This window comes from Microcebus murinus, chromosome 14, assembly GCF_040939455.1.
Source record: "Microcebus murinus isolate Inina chromosome 14, M.murinus_Inina_mat1.0, whole genome shotgun sequence".
Taxonomy (NCBI): Eukaryota; Metazoa; Chordata; class Mammalia; order Primates; family Cheirogaleidae; genus Microcebus; species Microcebus murinus.
Window position 1 is genome coordinate 27,634,365 of NC_134117.1, and position 21,897 is coordinate 27,656,261.

At 56.2% G+C, this 21,897-nt stretch overlaps 1 protein-coding gene across 1 annotated transcript; it reads left to right on the plus strand.

Moving 5' to 3' along the window:
• The first annotated feature begins 2,226 nt into the window (after nucleotides 1-2,226).
• Nucleotides 2,227-21,815, plus strand: LOXL4 (lysyl oxidase like 4). The gene is made up of 15 exons (XM_012768030.2): nucleotides 2,227-2,371; nucleotides 6,789-7,097; nucleotides 7,650-7,825; nucleotides 8,669-8,874; nucleotides 10,464-10,502; nucleotides 10,689-10,908; nucleotides 11,467-11,650; nucleotides 11,827-11,981; nucleotides 12,503-12,670; nucleotides 13,785-13,947; nucleotides 15,627-15,870; nucleotides 16,989-17,104; nucleotides 18,154-18,290; nucleotides 18,661-18,772; nucleotides 20,863-21,815. The coding sequence occupies exons 2-15, from the start codon at nucleotides 6,824-6,826 to the stop codon at nucleotides 20,931-20,933; spliced, it is 2,265 nt and encodes a 754-aa protein (XP_012623484.1). The 5' UTR covers nucleotides 2,227-2,371; nucleotides 6,789-6,823; the 3' UTR covers nucleotides 20,934-21,815.
• Nucleotides 21,816-21,897: the final 82 nt, after the last annotated feature.

Here is a 21,897-nt window from a genome sequence, read left to right on the forward strand (position 1 = left end):
CCACTTCCCCACCTCCCTGCCCAGTGAATCAGACCCACCCTGCAAGGTGCTCTCTGCGGGAAGTGTCGTCCTCAGACCTGTGGCACAGCCCTGGGCTCCCACTGCCATTACCACTGCTGCCCTCTGCAGATGAGAGCTGTGTGTCTTTGGCCAAGCCACTTAGCCCCTCTGTGTTCATCATCTGGAAAAGGGGGGTGATGAAAATGCTGTCTACAGGGTTTTTGACACTTGCCAGCCATTATGATGACGATGACGCCGCCTTGGCCTGCTGGTTGACTGTGGAGCTGTCTCTCCCACCACTCTGCAAATGCCGCTGGCGCACGCTAGGCCCACTGATTCAATCCACAAGCACGTACTGAGCACTTGCTATGTGCCAAGCCTTGTGATAGATTCTGGGTTTGGAGATAAATTAGAAGGCCTTGGGGCCCTGCAGTCGAGCTGGACACAGACCCGTGTAAGAAGAGTGTGGCAGAGGGTCACGGGCACCGGGCAGAGGCTGTGTGAGTACAGCCAGGCACGAAGGAGGACGAGGGCAGGCTCAATGGAACCAAAGCTGATCGAGATGAAACCGACTGTCCCACTTGACCCCACAGCAACTGTATTTAAGGATAAGGAGATGGCAACTCAACTGAGAAATCCACCACTGGTATGTCATGGACTGGGGCTGGGACCACAGCCCTCACTTCCCAAGGAGGGGCCCCACCTCCTCTTCTCCCCAAGCCTCTGCCTCTGCCCACAGTCTGGCGAGCTAAAGACTTCCGGGCAACATCCATTCATTCCCTGGGTGCTGCCAGTGCCAGCCCCTGGGCTGCAGGGTATTTTTAGTTCTGGGTGGCCAGGCCCGGCGGTGACAGGCAGCAGGCAGAGCTCACATTTCGGAGCCCTCTGTGTTGCTCCTGGCTCAGCATGAGAGGTGGCTGGGCACTGGGAGGGGGCTTAGGCATACCTGGCACCCCAGCCCACAGCTGCCTCCTTGTCCCTGGGAGGAGCTGGGCTGCTGCCACCACCACTGACCCGAGGCTGGGAGCATTCCTTCCTATTGATTCATCACAGGGAATGCATTGGGCCCAGCTGGGGTGGGGCAGGGGCACTGGGGGGGTATCTCGGACGTGGGCTGCCAGGAGTGGACAGCAGGTCCCTGGCAGCAGGGTGAGTGTGACCTGGCAGTCACCCAGGAATCCAAAAGGTCTCCTCCTTGCCATCGTAGCCCTATCACCTCTGCCTGGGGCAGCGCTTGTTTGCACATCTGCCTCCCCCACTAGACTGGGAAGACCCCTCCCAGCGTCTAGCACTGCAGCACCCTGTCTGGCACGTAGGAGAAAATCAATAAAGTCTTGCTGGATGAATGAGCCTTTGGAAGGACAGTCAGGCAAGGTGGGGGCAAGAGGGGAACCAGGTTGGTCTGGTCTGGGCCTAGGGAGGAAGCTGGGAGGCTGGCACCCCCGCCCACGGTACAGATGGGGTCACTGAGGCAGGGGTGGGCCCAGGACTGTGGGAAGGAAACGGGGCCTTGGGCTGGGATTCAGACACCTGAGTGCTCAGTTCAGCTGATGGGCCTCCCCTCTCAGCCCCTCACTCACACTCTCCCCGCATGAGCCTGACAGGGCTGGGACAGCCTCATTCAACTCTGCAAGGGCGTGTCATGGAGGATTTCAGTTCTCCCATTACTGCTTGTTACGGGGGCAGAGGGGCAGTCGTGTCCCCAGAGGCTCAGTGTCCCCAGCTGCACAAGGGGCCGCACAGAACTCCACACCACCGGGACCAGGGCAATGGCGAGGCTTGCCTGTTACTCTACCCGGACCTCCTCTGGCCCCCTCCCCAAACAAAGGGCGTCTACCCTGTCCCAAGTGTCCTAGCTTAGGGGATTCCGACCTTCGACAGCGAGGCGCTACCGTGGGAAGCGCGCTGCGCTCTGGCACTGGCACCTGCCGGCCTCGCTGCAGGGGGCTTGGGGTGGCCATCACCACCGGCTTGGCGAAAGAGGGAACTGCGCCCAGAGGGACTGGCGAGGCCGCCGCGGCACTCCCTCCAAACGCCGCCGGCGGGGCCGCCGCCCTCTCCCAGGAGCGGGGATCCGCCCGGTCGCTCCCGCTGCCGCGTGCGCCCGCGGCCCGTGTCCCAGCGCAGACGGCGGCCCCCCGCCCCCGCCGTTCCCGCCAGGGACTTCCCGCCCCCGCCCCCTGGCCTGCGTCCCGACCGGGCGCCGAGCGAGGGCAGGCCCGAGGGCGGGGCCTGCGGGGCCTCCTCCGCGCCGCTGGGGGCTGGGGGGCCGCGGGCGGCAGGCGGATAAAAGGGCCCCGGGCGCCTCGCAGGCCGGTTCGCGCCGCTAGCCCGCGCCCGCCCAGCCCTGCGACGGTCCGCGCTCCAGCTGGTGAGCCCCCGCCCGCCGCGCTGGCCCGGGTCTGTCTCTTGCTGTGCTGTCTGTCCTTCTGCCTCTGCGCCTTGCAGGCCTCTGAGGGTTCCTGGAGGCTGGGGACTGGGAGGGGTGAGGTCCCATGGATGGTCAGCCCGGCCCGCTAGTCGCTACTCGCTCACCAGCCTGCTTCCAACTGGACAAGTGACCCGGCTGGGAAGCTTGGCCCAGGGCCCGCTCCGGGTGGGGTGCTGTGCCCTGGCGCGCGGTGTCTGCGTGTCTTGTTTGTGAGCACGCTGCGAGTGTGTACTGTTTCCCTGCCTTCCATCCCAGGAGGCAGGGGAAGGGGTAAGGTGTGTTCAGATGTCACTGTGGTGACTTGGGGGACAAAGGGCCAGGGCAGATCTGGGCTCTCCAACTAACAAGACCAGGGCTGAATGCTGGGGGGTGAGAGCAAACAGGAAGCAGAAGGGATGGGGAGCAGAGGGCTTCAGCCCCCACCTTTCCTAGCCTGGACAGGTAGAGCTCAGGGCCCATTTGCTGGCACTGCTACAGGGCCACAGAATCAGTGATCACAGGTGGCTGCTGGGAAGAGAAGCCCCACCCCCAGCGCTACAGAGAAAGGGCTGTGAGTGATCCCAAAGTTGGTGTCCCTCAAGACAGCACCCCAGATGGCCCTCTCCTGAGTGCCCTTGGGCATTTGCCCTCTTCCAGCCCTCCCTACCTGGGCCAGGTCAGGCCAGGTGCCAGCATCCCCTGGCAGCACCTGGAGCAGGTACCTTTCTGCCTCAAGCTGGCAGGGTCTTGGATCTGTCACTTGGTGGCACTCAGTGTGGGCACCCAGCCCAGTGCCCTCACACCATGGCCCGGGTCATAAGGAAACCAGCAGCAGTGTGGAATTTCAGAGGAACTTCCTCTTCTGACATCCATCTCCCTTGTGGTTTCGAGAGCCGGGCTCTCAGCCAGGCTGCCTGGGTTTGAATCCTGGCTGGGCAAGTGACTTGACTTCCCTAGGCCTCATCCTCTCATCTGTAAAGTGGAGATAAGTAGTCAATAAATATTTGTGATGTATTATTGTCATCCTCCCCTCCCTCTGTCCCCGTTCTCCTCCACCTTCCTTCCCCTCACCTTTCTCCTTCACCTGGGTGAAGAACGGCCACTTGTCGAGGCTGCTTCCTCCTCTGAGGGATGCTCCTCCGGGCCCCCTCTGTGCGCTGGGCTGAGGGAACAGACACGCGGGAACTTGCGTAGTCAGGAAGCAAACTCACAAGTGCCAGGCAGGCGGGAAACTGGGAGGGTTCCATGGGGGAGTAGCATTCAAGCTGGTGTTGAAGGGCGTGTGGTTTAACTATCTGGGAGACGGGACAGTGAGAGCAGAGGCTTGGGGACGGGGAGATGAAGGTAAGTTTCGGGACCGGAGAGAAGGCAAGTCTGGTGTGAGCCAGAGCTGTAGAAGGCCCCAAGGTAGGCAGGACAGCTGGGAAGAGAGAGGAGCTCTCCCTGCTCTCCCTGCACCTGTCTCAGTTCCGCCTACTCCCATCTGCCTCCCCGCAGCTTCCCTGGAAGGGAGCTGCCCTGGCCCAGACCGAGGGGCTGCAGCAGAAGCCCACCCTGCGCTCAGGTTGATGCCTTGACAAGGCAGGAATGGCTGGCCTGGGAGAGCCCACAGCCTCTACCAAGACCCCTTCAGTGTTGTGGGGACTTCAGCCACAAGCCGAGCAGCAGCCCCGCCCAGCCACCAGGCCCTATCAGAGCATGTCATGTAGGAGACCTCTCCTGCCACCCCTCATTTTACAGGTGTTGCAGCTGAGACTCGAAGAAAGGAAAACACCTGCCTCCAGACACACGACAGTTTGGTGGCAGAGTTAGAATCATCCTGACTCTTGGGGACCGTAGAGGAGGTGTGGTCATCACTCAGCCCAGACCCAATGTGACCACTGGGTTGTAATCTTTCCCGCACTCTCTTGTCATCTGGCAAGTGTTCCTACCCACAGGGGCTGGTTTGGCTCAGTCCCCAGCTGTCAGAGAAGGGCATGGAGACATTGGAAGGAGCGGAGAGCACTCTGCTCATGGTGACAGCCAGCTGGGAGCCCCCACGGGGCCCTGAGTGAGGAGTGGCATGCAGAAGACAGTGTTTGAGACTGGAAGGAAAGCACAGCGGGGTCAGAGTGGGAAGACTGCGGGAGTGAGAATGGGGGAGGCACCTGCGCAGCCTCAGGGAGTGCAGAGAGGAGAACCCCGGCTCAGGAGTGTGGGTGGAGGGGACGAGGGTGAATCGGAGCACGTTGCACGGAAGGGTACCAGGGACTTGGAGTTGAGATGGGATGTGGCCTCCATCACCACCTTTGTACAAAGACGGGGTGGGACTAATCTAGACCGATGGCTCTCTAGTGGCTATTACGATAGCTGTTAGTAATAGGTAATTGTTACTAAGGGCTTGCTCTTCTAAGAGTTTAATATCTATTCATTCACTGAATCTTCACAAAAATTCTATGCAGTAGGTGCTATTATTATCCCCATTTTACAGAGAGAGGCACTGAGGCAGTGAGGAACTATTAATATATCAGCTGGCCAAGGTTACCTGGAAACTAATTGGTGGAGGTGGGATTGAACCCAGGTGATCTGAGTCCCCAGTCTGTGCTCATAAGCACTGTGCTATGCCACCTCCCTCCCATCCATGCAACCACAGATATTTATGAGTGCTGCCTACATGCCGGACACTGTGCTGGGCACTGGGGACATGGCACAAAGTCCACACTCCCATGGCACTTCATTCCCACTGCCCATCTAGTGCACTGCTCAGACCCCACTCCATCCCTCCTGCTGGGAGGAAAAGGAGTGCCTCTCCGCCAGATACCAGCCACAGGGATGGAGTGCCAGGGGCCGTGACACCCTCCCTACTCAGGCTGATGAGCTACGTGATTGCCCAGGAGCAGCCATGGCCACGGCAGTGGCAGGTCTCATTAGAATGGGCTCTCCTAAGACTCAGACACTGGGCAGGGAGCCAGGGACCCAGCCTTCTCCATCCAGTATTCCAGGTGAGCCTCGGAGCTCCATTGGCAGCGGCACCTGGGGGTGGAGGAGCTTCAGCATCGGTGGCTCCAGAGGTCTGCAGTGCCTCAAACCAGCGGTGACTGTCTCCTCTATGCCCTTCTCCACCCACTGGTCCCAGGACCAAGCCCACTAATATGTGAGGGGGAGAGGACCAGCCCCCAACCTTATACCCTCTAAGGTCCCAAAGGGCATCCGATGCAGCCTCCTGGAGACAGGGGCTCTCTCTGATGTATGTCCACTGCCTGAAACCCCCCCGTGGCCCCTCACTTCCTACAGGACGAAGGGCAAGCCCTCTGCATGGTGCACAAGGCCCTGATCACTGGCCCAGCCTGTCCCTCCGCCTCTCTCCCTTCCAAGCCCCAATGCTGTTAAGAGAAGGGTGCTTTCTGCTCTTGCACAAACACCTCCTTCCCTCTTTCCTTCACCCATCCTATTCTCTTCCTGGAATGCCCTTTTTCCTGCCTAGAAGAACTCTTACTCATCCAACGAGGCGCAGGTTAAGTGTCCCTTCTTTGAAAGCCCTCCCTAATTCTTCCTCACTGAGCCTCATGAGGGTAGGGAGAGTATTCGATGTCTTAGTTTCTACGTCCAAGCACCTGGCCTATCGGCCTGAAGCGAGTATTCCAAAAATGTTTGTCAAGTCACTGCAGGAATCACACCCCTGGGGGACCCAGAACGATGGCTCGAGGATATCGTAGGCTATCCAAGCTGGAGGAGATGCAACATGGTGCTGGGGTCACCCTCCTCACGTTGGAAACAGAGCATTGGGGCCCAGAGAGCTTACGAGCCTTGCCCAAGCCACGCAGCAGGTGGCGGGGGACTTGGCTCCCCTCTGCTGACCCTTTCTGCGGCGGCCTCCTGTGCCTTCTTTGGTGAAGGTGGCATCTTACACATTGGAATAGGGCGTGGGAACAGCAGAGCCCCTGGGGTAGATATTCGTGGCCTGAGGGCGCCCTGGGCTGCCTGTGACCTGCATGTAAGGCTGTGTCAGGCAGAGCTACTGTGAGTTGAGCTACTGTGAGTTGAGCTACTGTGAGTTGAGCTACTGCGAGTTGAGCGCTTACCCATGCCGGGCCAGTGCTGAGCGCTTCCTGCGCAGCGCTGTGTTTAACAGCACATCCACGCTGTGAGACGGGACTGTCACCCCCATGTCACACATGAGCAGACTGAGACTCAGGAAGGTTAACCTTCAACCTCCTCAAGGGCCCAAGGCCGATAAATGGCGGATTTGAACCAAACTGGCTAACCTGAGCGCCCAGACTCGGTCAATGCCACCACGCACACGCGTGCACGCAGAGGGCCCCTGCCATCCTTTCTCGTGGCAGCAGCGGCCAAACTGCTGAAGAGATGGTGATCACTGTCACGTTTACTCATTGCCCAGGTACCGTGGCCCCCACTGCCCTTGAGGTCACCGAGATGTGGTCCCCGCCAGCCACGCTCTCCCTGTTCCTGCTGCTGCTGGGCCAGGCCCCTCCCAGCAGGCCACAGTCTCCGGCCTCCACGAGGCTCCGGCTGGTGGGCTCCGGGAGCAGGCCAGAGGAGGGCCGCCTGGAGGTGCTGCACCAGGGCCAGTGGGGCACCGTGTGTGACGATGACTTCGCTCTCCAGGAGGCCACAGTGGCCTGCCGCCAGCTGGGCTTCGAAGCTGCCTTGACCTGGGCCCACAGTGCCAAGTATGGCCAAGGGGAGGGTGAGTGACTGGTGTCGCCCGGCAGGATGGCCAGGGGATGGTAGCAGGGTCCTCTCGGGAGCCTGGCTCACTGGGGCTGCGACAGAACACATCAGACGCCCAGCCGTCCTTCAATCCCCAGCTCACGTGACCTCCTCCATGACGCATTTCCTGAGTGCCCCAGCCACCAACGGGCCTGCTCCCCTCCTCGCGCATTCTCTCTTGTGAGGAGCCCATCACCACCACTGAACTCTAAGTTCCTTGAACACAGTGATGGACACACAGTGGGTGCTTAGCAAATGTTGTTGGATGAATGAATGGGCCGACAGGTAGGCCTGATTACTACACCTACATGGCACTTTCTGAACACAGACTCTACAAGCCCTGCTGCTCAGAAGAGGCGGAAGGCAGGGCTGTGGGTACTGAGACCCCAGGAGGACCAGCCCCCCCTCCCCCCTCCTCACTCTCCACCAGGGTTTGGAAGGGGAGGCTTGACGAGTGTGGGGTCCTATCCAGGAGGCAGGTGACCTGCCTCTCTGTGCACCCTTGAGCACCACCGTCCCCTCCCCACAGGGCCCATCTGGCTGGACAATGTGCACTGTGCGGGCACGGAGAGCTCCCTGGACCAGTGTGGGTCTAATGGCTGGGGTGTCAGCGACTGCAGCCACTCAGAAGACGTAGGTGTTGTGTGCCACCCCCAGCGCCAGCGTGGCCTTTCTGAGAAGGTCTCCAATGCCCTTGGGCCCCAGGTGAGAAGGCTGTCCAGGCCCTGGAGAAGGGAGGGGACCAGGAGCAGAGCTTGCACTAAGCAGCATCCTGGGGGCCCTGCCCCCTGTGTGTGGCCCGAGCAGGTGCGTGGAGAGAGGGCCGCAGCCCGACACGGCGGAGGCCAGAGCACCAGGCTGGGCCTGCTGGGAATCGCAGAAGCTGCTCCCATAGGGATGCAGTGGGGGGCAGGGGGCTGCTTCACCCGCAAGGCCTGGCCACAATTGCTGCCTCTTCCCAGCACAAACAACCCGAGCTAAAAACAGCCCAAGCTGAACAACAGGAGCAGGCAGGGCAGGGCTCTGGCTCCTACCTCTGCTGTGTGGCAGCCTCAGCCTGAGGACAGCTGGCCCTGGCCCTCTGATCACAGCAGGCCATGATGGGGGTCTCTGTATGGGTCTGAGTAACCCCAGGGCTAGGGTGGGGGTCTCAGAGGCCAAAGGATCCTGCTGGTGCAACTAGTCTGCACCCATCTCAGCTCTCCCCTGGCGGCATGAAAAGGCCCCTCCATGCGCGGCAGAAGCCTCCCAAACTCCAAGGGCTCCATCCTGATCCCAGGGAAGGACAGAGCTGCCTAGTTCTCTCCAGCTGACAAATTTGAGGAGCTGAGGGAAAGGGCCTAGACACACGAGGTGCTGCCTTGCCCTTGCCACGTAGTTCTGACAAATGGCTCCTTGTCTCGGGGCCTCAGCTCCCGGCCCGCCCAATGGGGCGCTGGGTGGGACAGTCTGTAGGAGCTCCGGGCCCTGCTTTCCCGCGGGAAGCTCTGCAGTGGGCTCTGCAGGGGGGCAGGAACCCAGGGCCCACGGGTGACTGTGCGCCCGCAGGGCCGGCGGCTGGAGGAGGTGCGGCTCAAGCCCATCCTTGCCAGCGCCAGGCGGCGTAGCCCAGTGACCGAGGGCGCTGTGGAGGTGAAGTACGAGGGCCACTGGCGGCAGGTGTGTGACCAGGGCTGGACCATGAACAACAGCAGGGTGGTGTGCGGGATGCTGGGCTTTCCCAGTGAGCTGCCTGTCAACAGCCACTACTATAGGTAGGAGGCGCGGGGCCGAGGGCCTGCGGGAGGCGGGATCGCGGGGTGGTGGCTGTGCGTGTGTGTGCACATGTGCACAAGATGTGCACATGATGTGTGTGTGTGCATGTGTGTGATATGTAAGGGTGTGCATGTGTACATGTGTGTGCTCATGTGAGATGCGTGAGGGGAGGGGGCGCGTGAGTGTACACACACGTTCGTATGATGTATGCGTGTGCGTGATGTATAGGGGTGTGCACGAGCGTGTACGTGTGAGATGTGTGAGGGGATGAGTGTGCACACATGCGTGCGTGTGGCACGTGGGCCCTTACAGAGTTCAGTGGGGACGGGAGGGACTGACTAGCAGCAGTGGCGTCTGTGGCAGGACGTGCAGCAGGTGTTGGGATCGGAAGAGAAACAAGCCCAACTGAGGAATGTGCCTAGATTCCTGGGTTATGGATCCCTCAGAGTGATGCAGAGGAACGTGAGTGAGGACGAACTTCAAGATCCCAGGAAATATCTAGAAACAGTCACAAAAATAAACCTCGTACTTACCCATCACAGAAAAAGAATAGGCTACAGTACGTGCCCCCATGATGAAAACCACTGCATGTGAAGGTGTTTCCCTGATTTAAAAAGCAGACTTTCCTGAAGATACTTTGAGTGACGCAAGCACAGCGTGGACGAAGTCCTGGTCTCAGCTCAGCTGGCAGCCGGCTGTGGGCCCTTGGGCAGGGCCTGGATCCTCCAGTCCCCTGTGAATTATCCCGGCTCTGCGGCCGCAGACTCCCCAGCTCTGACCCGAGCCGGGCTGTGACTGGGTTGTGTGTTGGCAAGGCGTGGGGCGGGTGGGCTCTGCGAGAATGTGAGCAGACTGTCGCAGCAGATTGCATCAGCCCGCAAAGGCGGACACGGTGCTGCCTGCCAGCGCAGACTGGCCACGTCTCATCAGGGAGAATCTCCCACGGTACGCCTGAGTCGGCTGCCTCGTCCGCTCAGTCAGTTTCCGTCACGCCCCACGTAAGGGGCTGGGAGTCCTCTTTGCTCTGTCCTTGTGTCTCTGACTTAGATGACCCTGTTCTGAAGAAAGACGGGTGGTGGCTGGCCGCGTGGCTCCACTCTGGGGCATAGCGGGGATGTGGGCCCTGACTCCCTGCTGCCGGTGATTGCACATCTGGGCCTCGCTGACTCCCCCACACCCGCGAGGAGGGCAGCCCTGATGACAGTCTGGGGGCCTCTGGGTGCACAGCTGCCACCAGCAAGGCCTGCACCTTCCACCTGTCCCCAGAGGACCTTCCCCCAGGTCCCGGCTCTTGGGGAAGCCCCTAAAGGCTCCCCTTCATCTGGACCGAGCTGCCTGTCCTGGGGGCAGCCCCGCACAGAGAGACCCCACGTTAGGACTGGCCGAGGGGCCTTGCTCGCCTGCCTTGTAAAGTTACTCTTTGTGAGGTGGCTACCCTATCAGGGATGCTGGGAAGCTCAGCACTAAAATAAGATTACAAGTTTACAAACTGTGAAGTCCTATGCAAAACTGAGGACAACTATGAAGAGCAGAGTGGCACCAGTTGGGACTTCTGGCGCCCTTCACCTCCCATCCATTTTCCCAACAGGAAAGTCTGGAACCTGAAGATGAAGGACCCCAAGTATAGGTGAGAAGGGGCACCCTGGGGGGAAGAAGAAAGGAGGTGTGGCCTGAAGGGTCTCCTCCCCTCCCCTCCCCTCCCTCCTCCCCTCCCCTCCCCTCCTCCCCTTCCCTCCCCTCCTCTCTGGCTTCCCTTAGCCCCAAAGCTCTTCCCTCAACCCCTCCTCCACCCTCAGTCTCCCTTGTCCTCCAGGCTGAAGAGCCTGACAAATAAGAACTCCTTCTGGATCCACCGTGTCAACTGCCTGGGGACAGAGCCCCACATGGCCAAGTGCCAGGTGCAGGTGGCTCCCGCACAGGCCAAGCTGCATCCGGCCTGCCCGGGTGGCATGCACGCTGTGGTCAGCTGTGTGGCAGGGCCTCGCTTCCGCTCACCAAAGGTGAAGCCACGACGCAAGGAGCCCTGGGCAGAGGTGAGCCCCAAGGGGCACCGTCCCCCTCCAAAGGCCCCACCCAGTGGGGGGGTGGCTCTAGCACAGGCAAGAGAGGAGAGAGGAACCAGACTTGGAGGGGGAAGTGTGAACCACAGTATGGGAGAACCTTGGAATTTATTTAAAAGGGATCATTTCTATCCCTACCATAAATGGAAAGCTGACATCACCAGCCTTGAGTGGAAAGTGACCATAAAAACAGTAATTAACTCCTAACTACACCCCGTGGAGGGCTGAGAACCTGAGTCTGGCCCTTTGTTAGAACAAGCGGACGAGCAGGTGCGAGTGAGGTGTTCCGGACACCTCAGCACGCACTGGGACGGGCTCCGTGAAGATACTGTGGTGGGGATTTGTCATGGAAGAGGTGGAGGTCAGGAAAATGGCTTATTCAAGGTGGTTGCTCTGAGAAGTCAGAGGCAGGACCGGAACTCCTGGACATCAGCTCTGGCCACCGCAGCCGGAGTGGAGCTTGAGGTGGCCCTGCCGTAGGGACTGGCTGCCACCGCCCCAGCCTGCCCTGAAGCAGGTTTTCTCCCACAGGAGCCCAAGGTGCGCCTGCGCTCCGGGGCCCAGGTGGGCGAGGGCCGGGTGGAAGTGCTCATGAACCGCCAGTGGGGCACGATCTGTGACCACAGGTGGAACCTCATCTCCGCCAGTGTCGTGTGTCGGCAGCTTGGCTTTGGCTCTGCTCGGGAGGCCCTCTTTGGGGCCCAGCTGGGCCAAGGTGAGTGAGGAGGCCTGGGGTGGGGGCGGTGGCGGGTCTGGATAGGCTGCTGGTCCATCTCTTGCTGGCCCTGGGCTGTCGGGGCCCAGGGCAGAAAGTTCTCCCCCTCTGTGGAGGGGAAGCCACACGTGTGGGGTGACAGAGATGGAGCCTCACACAGCACCTGCCCCCCCTAGGGCTGGGGCCCATCCACCTGAGCGAGGTGCGCTGCAGGGGACATGAGCGGACCCTCAGTGACTGCGTCACCCTGAAAGGGTCCCAGAATGGGTGCCAACATGAGAATGACGCTGCCGTTAGGTGCAACGTCCCTGACATGGGCTTCCAGAATCAGGTGAGCTCGGGTCTGAGCATGGCCTCAGGCTGGGGGACTGGGAAGCCCTTGGGAAGCCCCAGGACAGCACAGGGAGCCAGTGGGGCAGGGTTCATGAGAGGCACAAAGGCTTCTGCCCAGATCCTAGACCACCTTCCCGTGGAGCCAGCCTGGAAAGCCCTTTTCTCCCCGAGTCTCACCTGGCCTGGCCCACAAGCCCTCAGAGCAGAAGGCCACGGGGACTCCGCAGGCGGGCGTGCTCTCCCACACCCGCTCAGGGCCCGTGAGGTGCCCAGGGAGGAGGGCCACAGGGCTGCTGGCACCGGGGAGTCGCCCAGGAGAGGCAGCGTGGGCTGCTCGGGTCCAAGCATAAGTGTGAACGTGGACCGTGGGCTGTGGGCAAGTTGCTGGTCCTGGTGAACTGTCTCTCTTTACAGAGACCAACAGAGACGGGGAGCGTCTTGTCTAGGGCCACACAGTGAGCAGCCCTGGGCTCTTCCTCCCAAGGCTGCCCCATCGCTCACATGCCTCTGACCTTGCAGGTGCGCTTGGCCGGGGGGCGCAGCCCTGAGGAGGGCGTGGTGGAGGTGCAGGTGGAGGTGAACGGGGTCCAACGCTGGGGGAGCGTGTGCAGTGACCACTGGGGGCTCACCGAAGCCATGGTGGCCTGCCGACAGCTCGGCCTGGGCTTTGCCAACCACGCCATCAAGGTAGGTCCCTGTCTCGCTCCTTCCCTACAGCCTCTCAGCCTCCCAGACTGAGAGGCCCAGAACTTCCTGTGCTAAAGCTGCTGCCCTTTTATTCATTCAACGAGTCGTTATTGAGTGAAACTATGGGCCGATGTGATGCTGCGTGCTGGAGACAGTGTGGTAAACCAGAAGACACTGTCCCTGCCTCACAGAACGTACAGTCGAGTGAAGGAGGTGGCCATTAATAGAATGTTCACACAACCAGGTACACAGCTGTGTCTGCAGGAGAGATGAACAGAAGTTAGCTAGACAAGGTGGGGCAGGATATAAATAACTTATGCAAAGGCCCTGTGGCCAGAGAAAGCTTGATTAGTTGAGGAAATCAGGGGCCATGGGTTGGAGTGTGGCTCTGAAGAGGAAAGCCCTGGAAAGTGTGAGGGTGGAAGAGGAGGCAGGGGCGAGGCCATTCGAAGTTTGTAATCCAGATTCTAAAAAGATTTCTGCCTTTGCTGTTTGGAAAACAGTTGGGGAGGAGACTAACATGAATGCAGTCTCAGGAGGCTGTCATAGTAGCCCAGGTGAGAAATGATGCAGGATTGGACCAGGCTAGTGGCAGTCCAGGGAGGGATAAGTGGATAGATTTGAAAGATATCAAAAACAATAATAGAATCGAGACTTCGGGTGCGGTTGCAATGGAGAAAGCTGTGCAAACACACCACACTGGCTGTTGCACGTGCCTGGGCAGACCTCACCTGGAGAGCTGGGCTCAAGTCTGAGCACAGCTGTGTGAGGAACAGTGGGGGACACGGGAGCACCCCCTGGGTTGGGGAGAAGGGAGCAGGACCACCCTTTCCAAATGGTGAAGGGCTGCCATCTGGGAGAGAGATGCGTGCAGGGCCAGGCGTAAAAGCCATAGGTAGTCGATTTTTGCATCATTACATGGGAGAAATTTCAAATATAACAAGAGTCCGAACATGGCATAGACTGCTCTAGGGCTCGTCACCCAAGACTGGTTCAGGCCCAGGCTGGGCACAACCTGGAAAGGGTATGACGGGGTCCAAGCCTCAGATGGAAGTCAGAAGAGATGATTCCAAAGGCACCACGCTGCCCTGACTGGGTGACACTGTTTTCTTAGGACACCTGGTACTGGCAGGGGACGCCGGGGGCTGGAGAAGTGGTGATGAGCGGGGTGCGCTGCTCGGGCACAGAGCTGGCCCTGCAGCAGTGCCAGAGGCACGGGCCGGTGCACTGCTCCCACGGCACCGGGCGCTTCTCGGCCGGAGTCTCGTGCTCGGACAGTGAGTAACCAGAGGGCTCACGGGGCGGGGAGACAGGTGGGCTGCACTCCCCCTCAGGGAGTGTCCTACGTGCAGGTGCCAGCTCCACGGCGGGCAGGGGTGGGGAGTGGAAGCACCAGCTTTGCCATTTCCCAGCTGTGTGTGGCCAAAGCACCAGTCACATCAGGATACAAACCCTGCCCTGCTGACCTTATGGAGTTATTGCGAGACCGAAAACCAGGTGAAAGCACAGGATATAGAACAGGTGTTTTTCAACTTTGGGGTTATGACCAACAGTTTTAAAAAATGAAAGAGAATAGAAAACATCAGAGTGCATTACATTTAGCAAGGATGACATTTTTTTTCTTGGAACTATGTATGCGTGTACTGGGTTACAACATAAAATACATTTCTTACTGTGGTTTGTTGTAAGAAGTTGGAAAGCTGCTGTGGAGGATATACAAATGTGAAGCACACCGAGGCCTAAGGCCCAGCTGTGTGTTCTCTTCCTGAGCTTTGGGATTTGCCCAAAGGGCTCTGGGACAAGACTATTTGTGGCATTGGTCTGCGCCACAAACCCAGGGCAGCAGCATCTTTGACATCTGCCAACCAGGCCTGTGCCAAGATAACTATATCCAGTCCAAAGGCTGGAGGTGGGCACCAATCCAAGTGGACACTTGACCTTTCTTCCCAGCCAAACTTCAATGCCAAGAGATCCTTAACCTTTGTCAGTGAGCTCTTGGCTTCCTTTCTGTCCAGCGTACCCTGGGGAGAACACTGGGCCCATCCATCACACTGCCCCGCAGGGTGACAGGGCATCAGAGTGGGCCTCCCCAGCACCAAGGCCTCCCTGCACCTTGGGAGCCTGCTCCCACTTGACTGCCCTCCCTGGGAACCTCGTGCCCACTCGTTCTGCCTACAGCGGCAGTTCTCTTCTTAGACGCTTTTGATGCTTCACAACAGCTCGGCAGAGAGCCAACCTGCAGCCTCTGTAGCCATGCCTAGTTCTCCTTTCTGACATCCGCACTTCTTTCTTTCCTTTACTCTCTTCTCACTCTCTCTAAACACTCCTTCTTTCTCCCAGAAACCCTCCAGGGTTTGTCAGTGGTCAGACCCTGGCTCTCTCCAATATATACCGCAGGAATTTCTGGAGCATTTTCAGTGCTAGTACAGGAAAAGTATCCAAGTTAGGTATCAGCAGAGCTTTTTGGGAGGATTATATGAGCTAAGCTACATAAAGGGACTTTACAGGCTTAAAAGCATTTTACAAAAGAAATACTAGCTTACATCGACTGCTCGTTTACTGTGGGCCAATGGTCTAAGCATGATACAGGCATTATCACATTAATATCACTATTATTATCTCCATCTCATAGATGAAAAGGAGAGACAAAAGGGTTAAGCAGTCACAGAGCTAGTAAATGATACAGTCAGAAACTAAGCCAAGAATAAACCCAGGTGGCCTGGCCCCAAAGCCAGCAAGCTTAACCATGACACTGCAGCTGTCTCCCAAGTTAGGGTGATAGATTGTTCCTTTTATTGTTATTATGTGTTTTAAGAGTTAGGAGATGTAATTAACTCTTAAAACGCCTTCTTTTGTGGGATCCTTCTGGAGGGCTCAGTCTGGGGCGAGCCTGTCCTCCACGCCGGAGAGCAAGGCTGGCTGCCTTCCCACCACCACCTGCCCTCTGCCCACCCAGGTGCTCCCGACCTGGTGATGAACGCCCGGCTGGTGCAGGAGACAGCCTACTTGGAGGACCGGCCGCTCAGCCTGCTGTACTGTGCCCACGAGGAGAACTGCCTCTCCCAGTCTGCTGACCGCATGGACTGGCCCTACGGGCACCGGCGCCTACTGCGCTTCTCCACACAGATCTACAACCTGGGCCGGGCCGACTTTCGGCCAAAGACTGGACGCCACAGCTGGATTTGGCACCAGTGCCACAGGTTAGTGCTAGCCATGCCTCTACAGGGTTAGGAACAAAAAGCAGGTTCTAGGGACCAAACACTCTGGCCCCTCCCTGGCCTCAGGCAAACTTTCCTGGGTGTGTGCCCTGGATAAGCCTGCCTTCCTGGCCGCCTTGCCTTACTTCCGTGTGAGCAGGAGCAACACTGGTATCCAGCAGTGCCCACCTGCCCTCTCCATCTCCCTTCCTTTCCCTGATGTCCTGTGTGGATGGTGCTCGTGGGTATTTACCACAGCAGTGTCCCACAGAGAAGGAATTACCACCAGAGCTGGTCTCTGTCAGAATGGTATCAGACCATTTTCCTTTGTGGGACCATAGACAGGTCTGTCTTCAGAAGCCAGGTAAAGTGGGGACTCCCAGAAACCTGGAGGCCCAAAATAGACATGCCATCCGGGATGCTGGCTGTGCAGAAACAGCTCACCTGTTCCTGAAGCAAGGCAAGACCCCAAAGAACAGCATGAACAGATCAGTACTAAAAAGAGGACAATGAACATTCTTTCCTATCAGGAGCTCCCAGACCAGAGAGAGGGAGAGACAATGCCTGTGAAAAGGACAGAATGTATTTTTTGTTCCTTCAGGACATAGCAGTGGGTGGGGAAGACTGAGAGGAATGGGCAACAACTTTGGGACTTGGCCTTGCCTGAGATAATAAGCATCTTTCCCTGTAGCAAGAACAGAGCTGTCATTATAACTGGATTGGGAACAGTGGTAGCACTTTGGTCCCAGGCTGACAGGGAGGAGACTAAGCTCCCTCCCCAGCAGCTCAGCTCCCAGGCTGGTCCCTGAACCAGGTGCCCTTCCTTCCACCTTCCACCCAGCCTCCTGGAGGCTACCAGGGCAGGGCTTTTAGCTCTCCATACCTGGGTGAGGACCCTAGGCGATGGGGAAAGCTGTGCCTTGCTGCCTAGCAGGGGTGCTGACAAAGTAGGCTGTGGGTCACACTAATCTCGGGTTTGGGAGGGAGAAGGGCACTGCCCTGCTATTATAACTTTCCTTTCAGGGTAATGACGGGGCCCAGTACCTCAGTCCTCCCTGCCAACTCCTACACAGAGGACCCTCCACTGTTGCTGCGGCCTGACAGCTCTCTCTCCTCTGCAGGCACTACCACAGCATTGAGGTCTTCACCCACTACGACCTGCTCACTCTCAATGGCTCCAAGGTGGCTGAGGGCCACAAGGCCAGCTTCTGTTTAGAGGACACAAATTGCCCCACAGGTGCGCAGTTTCCTATCAGCGTCTACCAGCATATCCTGAGACCAGGCTCCCTCTGCCTTGTGCAATAGCCCCAGGCACCTGGAGACCCTGGCTTGGAAATTTAGCACTCAAGACAACTCGAAAAGATCGATTTCTGACCTTCTGAAATCTTAGGCAGAAGGTTTTTACTTGCTTTGAATTCCCAACACACTTTGTACCCCTTTTAACATGCTTAGCACTTTCTACCTTGGATTGTCGTTGCAGATCTGTCTCACCTGTGCTAAGCAACCTGAGGGCAGGGACTGCCTCATTCCTATCTGCACAGCCACAGTCCCTATCCCTTAGGAATGGCTCATAAACACTGGGTCCAGGCTGGGCACAGTGGCTCACGCCTGTAATCCTAGCACTCTGGGAGGCCGAGGCAGGAGGATCGCTCAAGGTCAGGAGTTTGAAACCAGCCTATGCAAGAGTGAGACGCCGTCTCTACTAAAAATAGAAAGAAATGAATTGGCCAACTAAAAAATATATATAGAAAAAATCAGCCGGGCATGGTGGTGCATGCCTATAGTTCCAGCTACTCGGGAGGCTGAGGCGGGAGGATTGCTTGAGCCCAGGAGTTTGAGGTTGCTGTGAGGTAGGCTGATGCCACGGCACTCTAGCCTGGGCAACAGAGTGAGATTCTGTCTCAAAAAGAAAATAAAAATAAAAAAACACTGGGTCCTTAGAGTGTTGGATGGATAGATGGACAAATAAATTAGCACAGTGGAGCTGGAATCTTCCAACCACATTTTCTAGGCCAACAAGAGTTTCTGCTAGAGCATCTGAAGTAAAAATCTTTTTTCACAGATATGGTGTGCTAGGGTGCTCAATTCATAGCAGGAATTCTGTCTCTGGTATACAAGGAAGTTATTTAACTGAATCTCAGGTCTTTAATCCATCAACTGGGCATAATTGCACTAAACTGGCAAAGTTGGTGTCAGGATTAAATGGTAAAGTTTGTGAAAAATCTAGCAGAGTGCTTGGTCCTGAGTACCTACTCAGTGCCTCAGTAAATGTACCCTTCCTTACAGGACTGCAGCGGCGCTACGCGTGTGCCAACTTTGGGGAACAGGGAGTGACTGTAGGCTGCTGGGACACCTACCGGCATGACATTGATTGCCAGTGGGTGGATATCACAGATGTGGGCCCTGGGGACTATTTCTTCCAGGTAAGGAGGCTGGGGGACTCTCCCCAGAGTCCCATTTTCTCCAGATGTTCCACAATGTTCCCTGAAGTCAAATAAGGGAAAAAAGTTTCATACATAATATCCCCAACAGGCCTATCACTTGAAGGAGCTGTGCCGTTGGGGAAAGAACACATTGGGGGAAGTCACAACTCCTTAGTTATGACTTCTCAGTCCCCGTCCATAAAATGGGGACATTAATGCCTACCTCCTGGGGTGACAGTAAGGACTGAAGACATGAACAGAAACACTTTGTAATGCTACATGAAATGTAAGGGAGTGAGTGTTACAGCCACTGTCAGCTGACTCAGAAACCAGATCACCATTTTCAGCAGTCTCCCTTGTCTCATTCCAGGTGGTGGTGAACCCCAAGTATGAGGTGGCAGAGTCAGATTTCTCCAACAACATGATGCGTTGCCGCTGCAAGTATGATGGGCACCGGGTCTGGCTACACAACTGCCACACAGGTAACTGAGCCACTGTGGGAGCAGCCTTGTATGAGCTCTAGGAGCTGGAGTACTGTCTCCCAGGTGTGTGACTTGCACCTGTAAAAGACCAGGATGGATCAGAGATGAATTTCCTTTGACAGCTTCACAGGTAGATTTCTAGTATTGGTCAGACCATCAGCCTCCCCAATAACTACTTCTACATCCCTGTTTGCATGTAAGGCTGTCCAATTGTAAACTTAGTTTCCAATCTGTCCTAGAATTTTTCCTGTCACCTCAAGCCATGTCAGGATTTTTCTTTTCCAGTCTGTTATTTTTCCTTCTGTTTCATATAGTCTTTCTCAGCTGCCTCCATTCTAAGCTGAGTATCTCACAGGCAAAAGTAGAAGTCTCCTTGCTCTGTGTTGCTATCTCCAGCTGTGGTCACTGCTTGCAAGAAGGGACAATGGAGAACAGGGACACTAACGGGATTGGTAGCATCAAAGGAAGAGGCATGATACAGTGGGGGCAGAGTAAGGATGTGGCTATTCTACTTGTCAGAAAAGAATCTCTCTACCTTCAAGTGTAAAAAATGCCTGTATTTACTATGGCATTCACACCCATACTTGCATATGTGGGGTGAGTGGGGTAGAGTTGTTCATTGAGTCAACAAACATTGAGGCTTACTGTGTTGAACACTGTGCTGGGAACACAAATGTAAGATACGGGAGCTCAGGGTCAAGTAGGGTATGCACACATGCAAATAGATAACTCCAACACTACTGAGTACCCAAGACAGGTATGAACTAAATACTGAGCAAACACACAGAGAAAGTAACAAGCTGGGGCTAGAACAGATTTTTGAGGAAGTGATATTTGAGCTGGGTTTCAAAGGAGGGGCAGAAGTCAAAGAAGGGAGGAGCAGGACAAAGAGCATAAGACTGGGCTTCGGTAGGTTTCACTGGGTCCCAAACCCAATCCCACCACTTTCTAGCTGGAGGGCAGTGAGGAAAGCTCAACCTGAGTTTCTCTTTTGTAAAATGGGGCTGTGTACTTCAAATCTACTAAGTACTAAAGTTCTTGCAGGGAGGGTTATAAGAATGGACTTTATTTTGTGGGCTTCTAGGAACTACTGATAAATTCAGTCAAGGAAACAAAAGATCATTTACGTTTCCAAAAAATAACTGGCAACGATGGAAGACAGAATGAAAAGAGGAAGAATAGTCTGAGGTTTTGAATCTGTGTGACTGAGTAGATTTCGCTGCCATTAAATGAGACACAGATATGTATGAGAAGAATCAGGAACTGGAATCTGAGGCTGCACACATGGAGAGAGCAGATCTTCCATAATGCTAGGATCAAGCTGCAAGAGATCCCGGCAGTGAGGAGGGAAAGAAAAATAATACTGTTCTGTAGGTCCTCTTGCAGATGATTAGAGACCCATCAGTATTTTTGCAGAAAACAGAAGACACACTTGGGTGAGAGTCTGAAATTATTTAATGAAAGGACTGTTTATAGAGGTGTGCATAGGACTAAGGAGCTAAGGATGTTGAAGCATCCAGGGATAAACAGGAGTGGAAAGCTATCACCTGCTTTAGGCTTGAAGGGGCAAGGGCTGTGCTGGAGCCAGGTGGAAGCTGGAGTCATGGAGGAGGGTAAACCTGGCTGGAGCTGGAGTCAGACTGTCACTGCCAGAACTGCAGGGCCAAAGCACCTAAGCAGGGGGAGAAGTACCTGACCTCTCTCTTTTCACCCTCTAACCTCATACAGTTGCTTCCCATTGATTGACCTAACTCAACCCGAAAACAGAGGACAAGAGAGCCACAGTGATGTAATCCCTAGGGGTCAGTTTAGCAGGGCACAGAGAAAATCAAAGACAGAGAATGAATCTGGGGAGGGGGCAAAGGAGAATAACCAGCACAACTCTCCACTCAAAACCCTACATATCCTGATGGCTCTGAAGCCACACACCTGGGGTGTGTCCAGGACCTATTTCTATAGAATGGCTGGTGTCTGCGCATGGCTGACCTGATGTGAAGGACAAACTGGGCAGAATGGATCTATGTTGAAGTTGTCCGGGAGGATGAGACTGTGGCAGGGTTGCTACTTACCTGTTTTCCTTTGGCCCACAGGAGATTCATACCCAGCCGATGCAGAGCACTCCCTGGAGCAGGAACAGCGTCTCAGGAACAACCTCATCTAAAGCCGTCACTGCACACTCCTAGCTGCTGTCCACACACCAGATACCTCAGCTTATTGGAGCCATGCCCTTCACAGAGCCCTAACTCAGAGGAAAAGGGGCCAGTGCCAAGGGGCACCAAGAACCTGCTCAGGAAGCCTTTTGATGGCAAGATCACCAATCCAGATGGTATTGCTCCTGCAGAATGGCTCTGGGCCTGTCCCCCAAGGGCCTGTGGCCTATGGAGCATGGCTTCCAGGCTTTGTTCAGCTGAGCTCCTCTTCCATAAGGAGACCCAGTCTTTCCTGGATCTTGCTGCAGTGTTCCTGGGTTCAGGAGCTCTCAGTTCCTCAAGGATGGACTACGGCCCTGTCCCCCATCTAAGTGGTGCTTGCAGATGTCTTGGAGGAGTAGAAGACAGAGGACCAAAATACACAGTAGGTGGGGTTAGCTCTGTGCTAGGAGCTCAAAGCAACATAATTTGTGTCAAAGTCACAAGTGGCAGAGAAGCTGGTGAATTCTGTTCCTTGCTTCATCTGTCTTCATTTAGAACTCACCTCTTACACTCTGCTAAGAGTCCATTCTTCAGTGTCCTCACCTTTACCCTATTGCACACATGGATGCTTCTGACTCCCCTGGAAGCTTAGGCCTCAGGCATCCCCTGATTGCCTGATGAGCCACCACCACCAGTTATTGAGTGCTTGAGAAGAGGCAAGTTTCACAGAAGTGGCCAGAGAGGGCCTTCCTGCAGAGCACCGAGAGTAGGCCTCAGAAAGACTGCTGAGGTAATATGGACCCTAGCCCCTGCCAAGGAAAACATATGTGCCATTTACCTGGCAGGCAATCCAATCTCTCTCAGGATCACCATGCATCTCAGGACTGGCCTAAATTCCAAGTCTCAACCAAGTACCTGGAATGAATTTTTCATTGCATAAATTTTTGCAATGGAAAGAACATCGGTCAAACAAGCCACTCATCTCTACAGAAA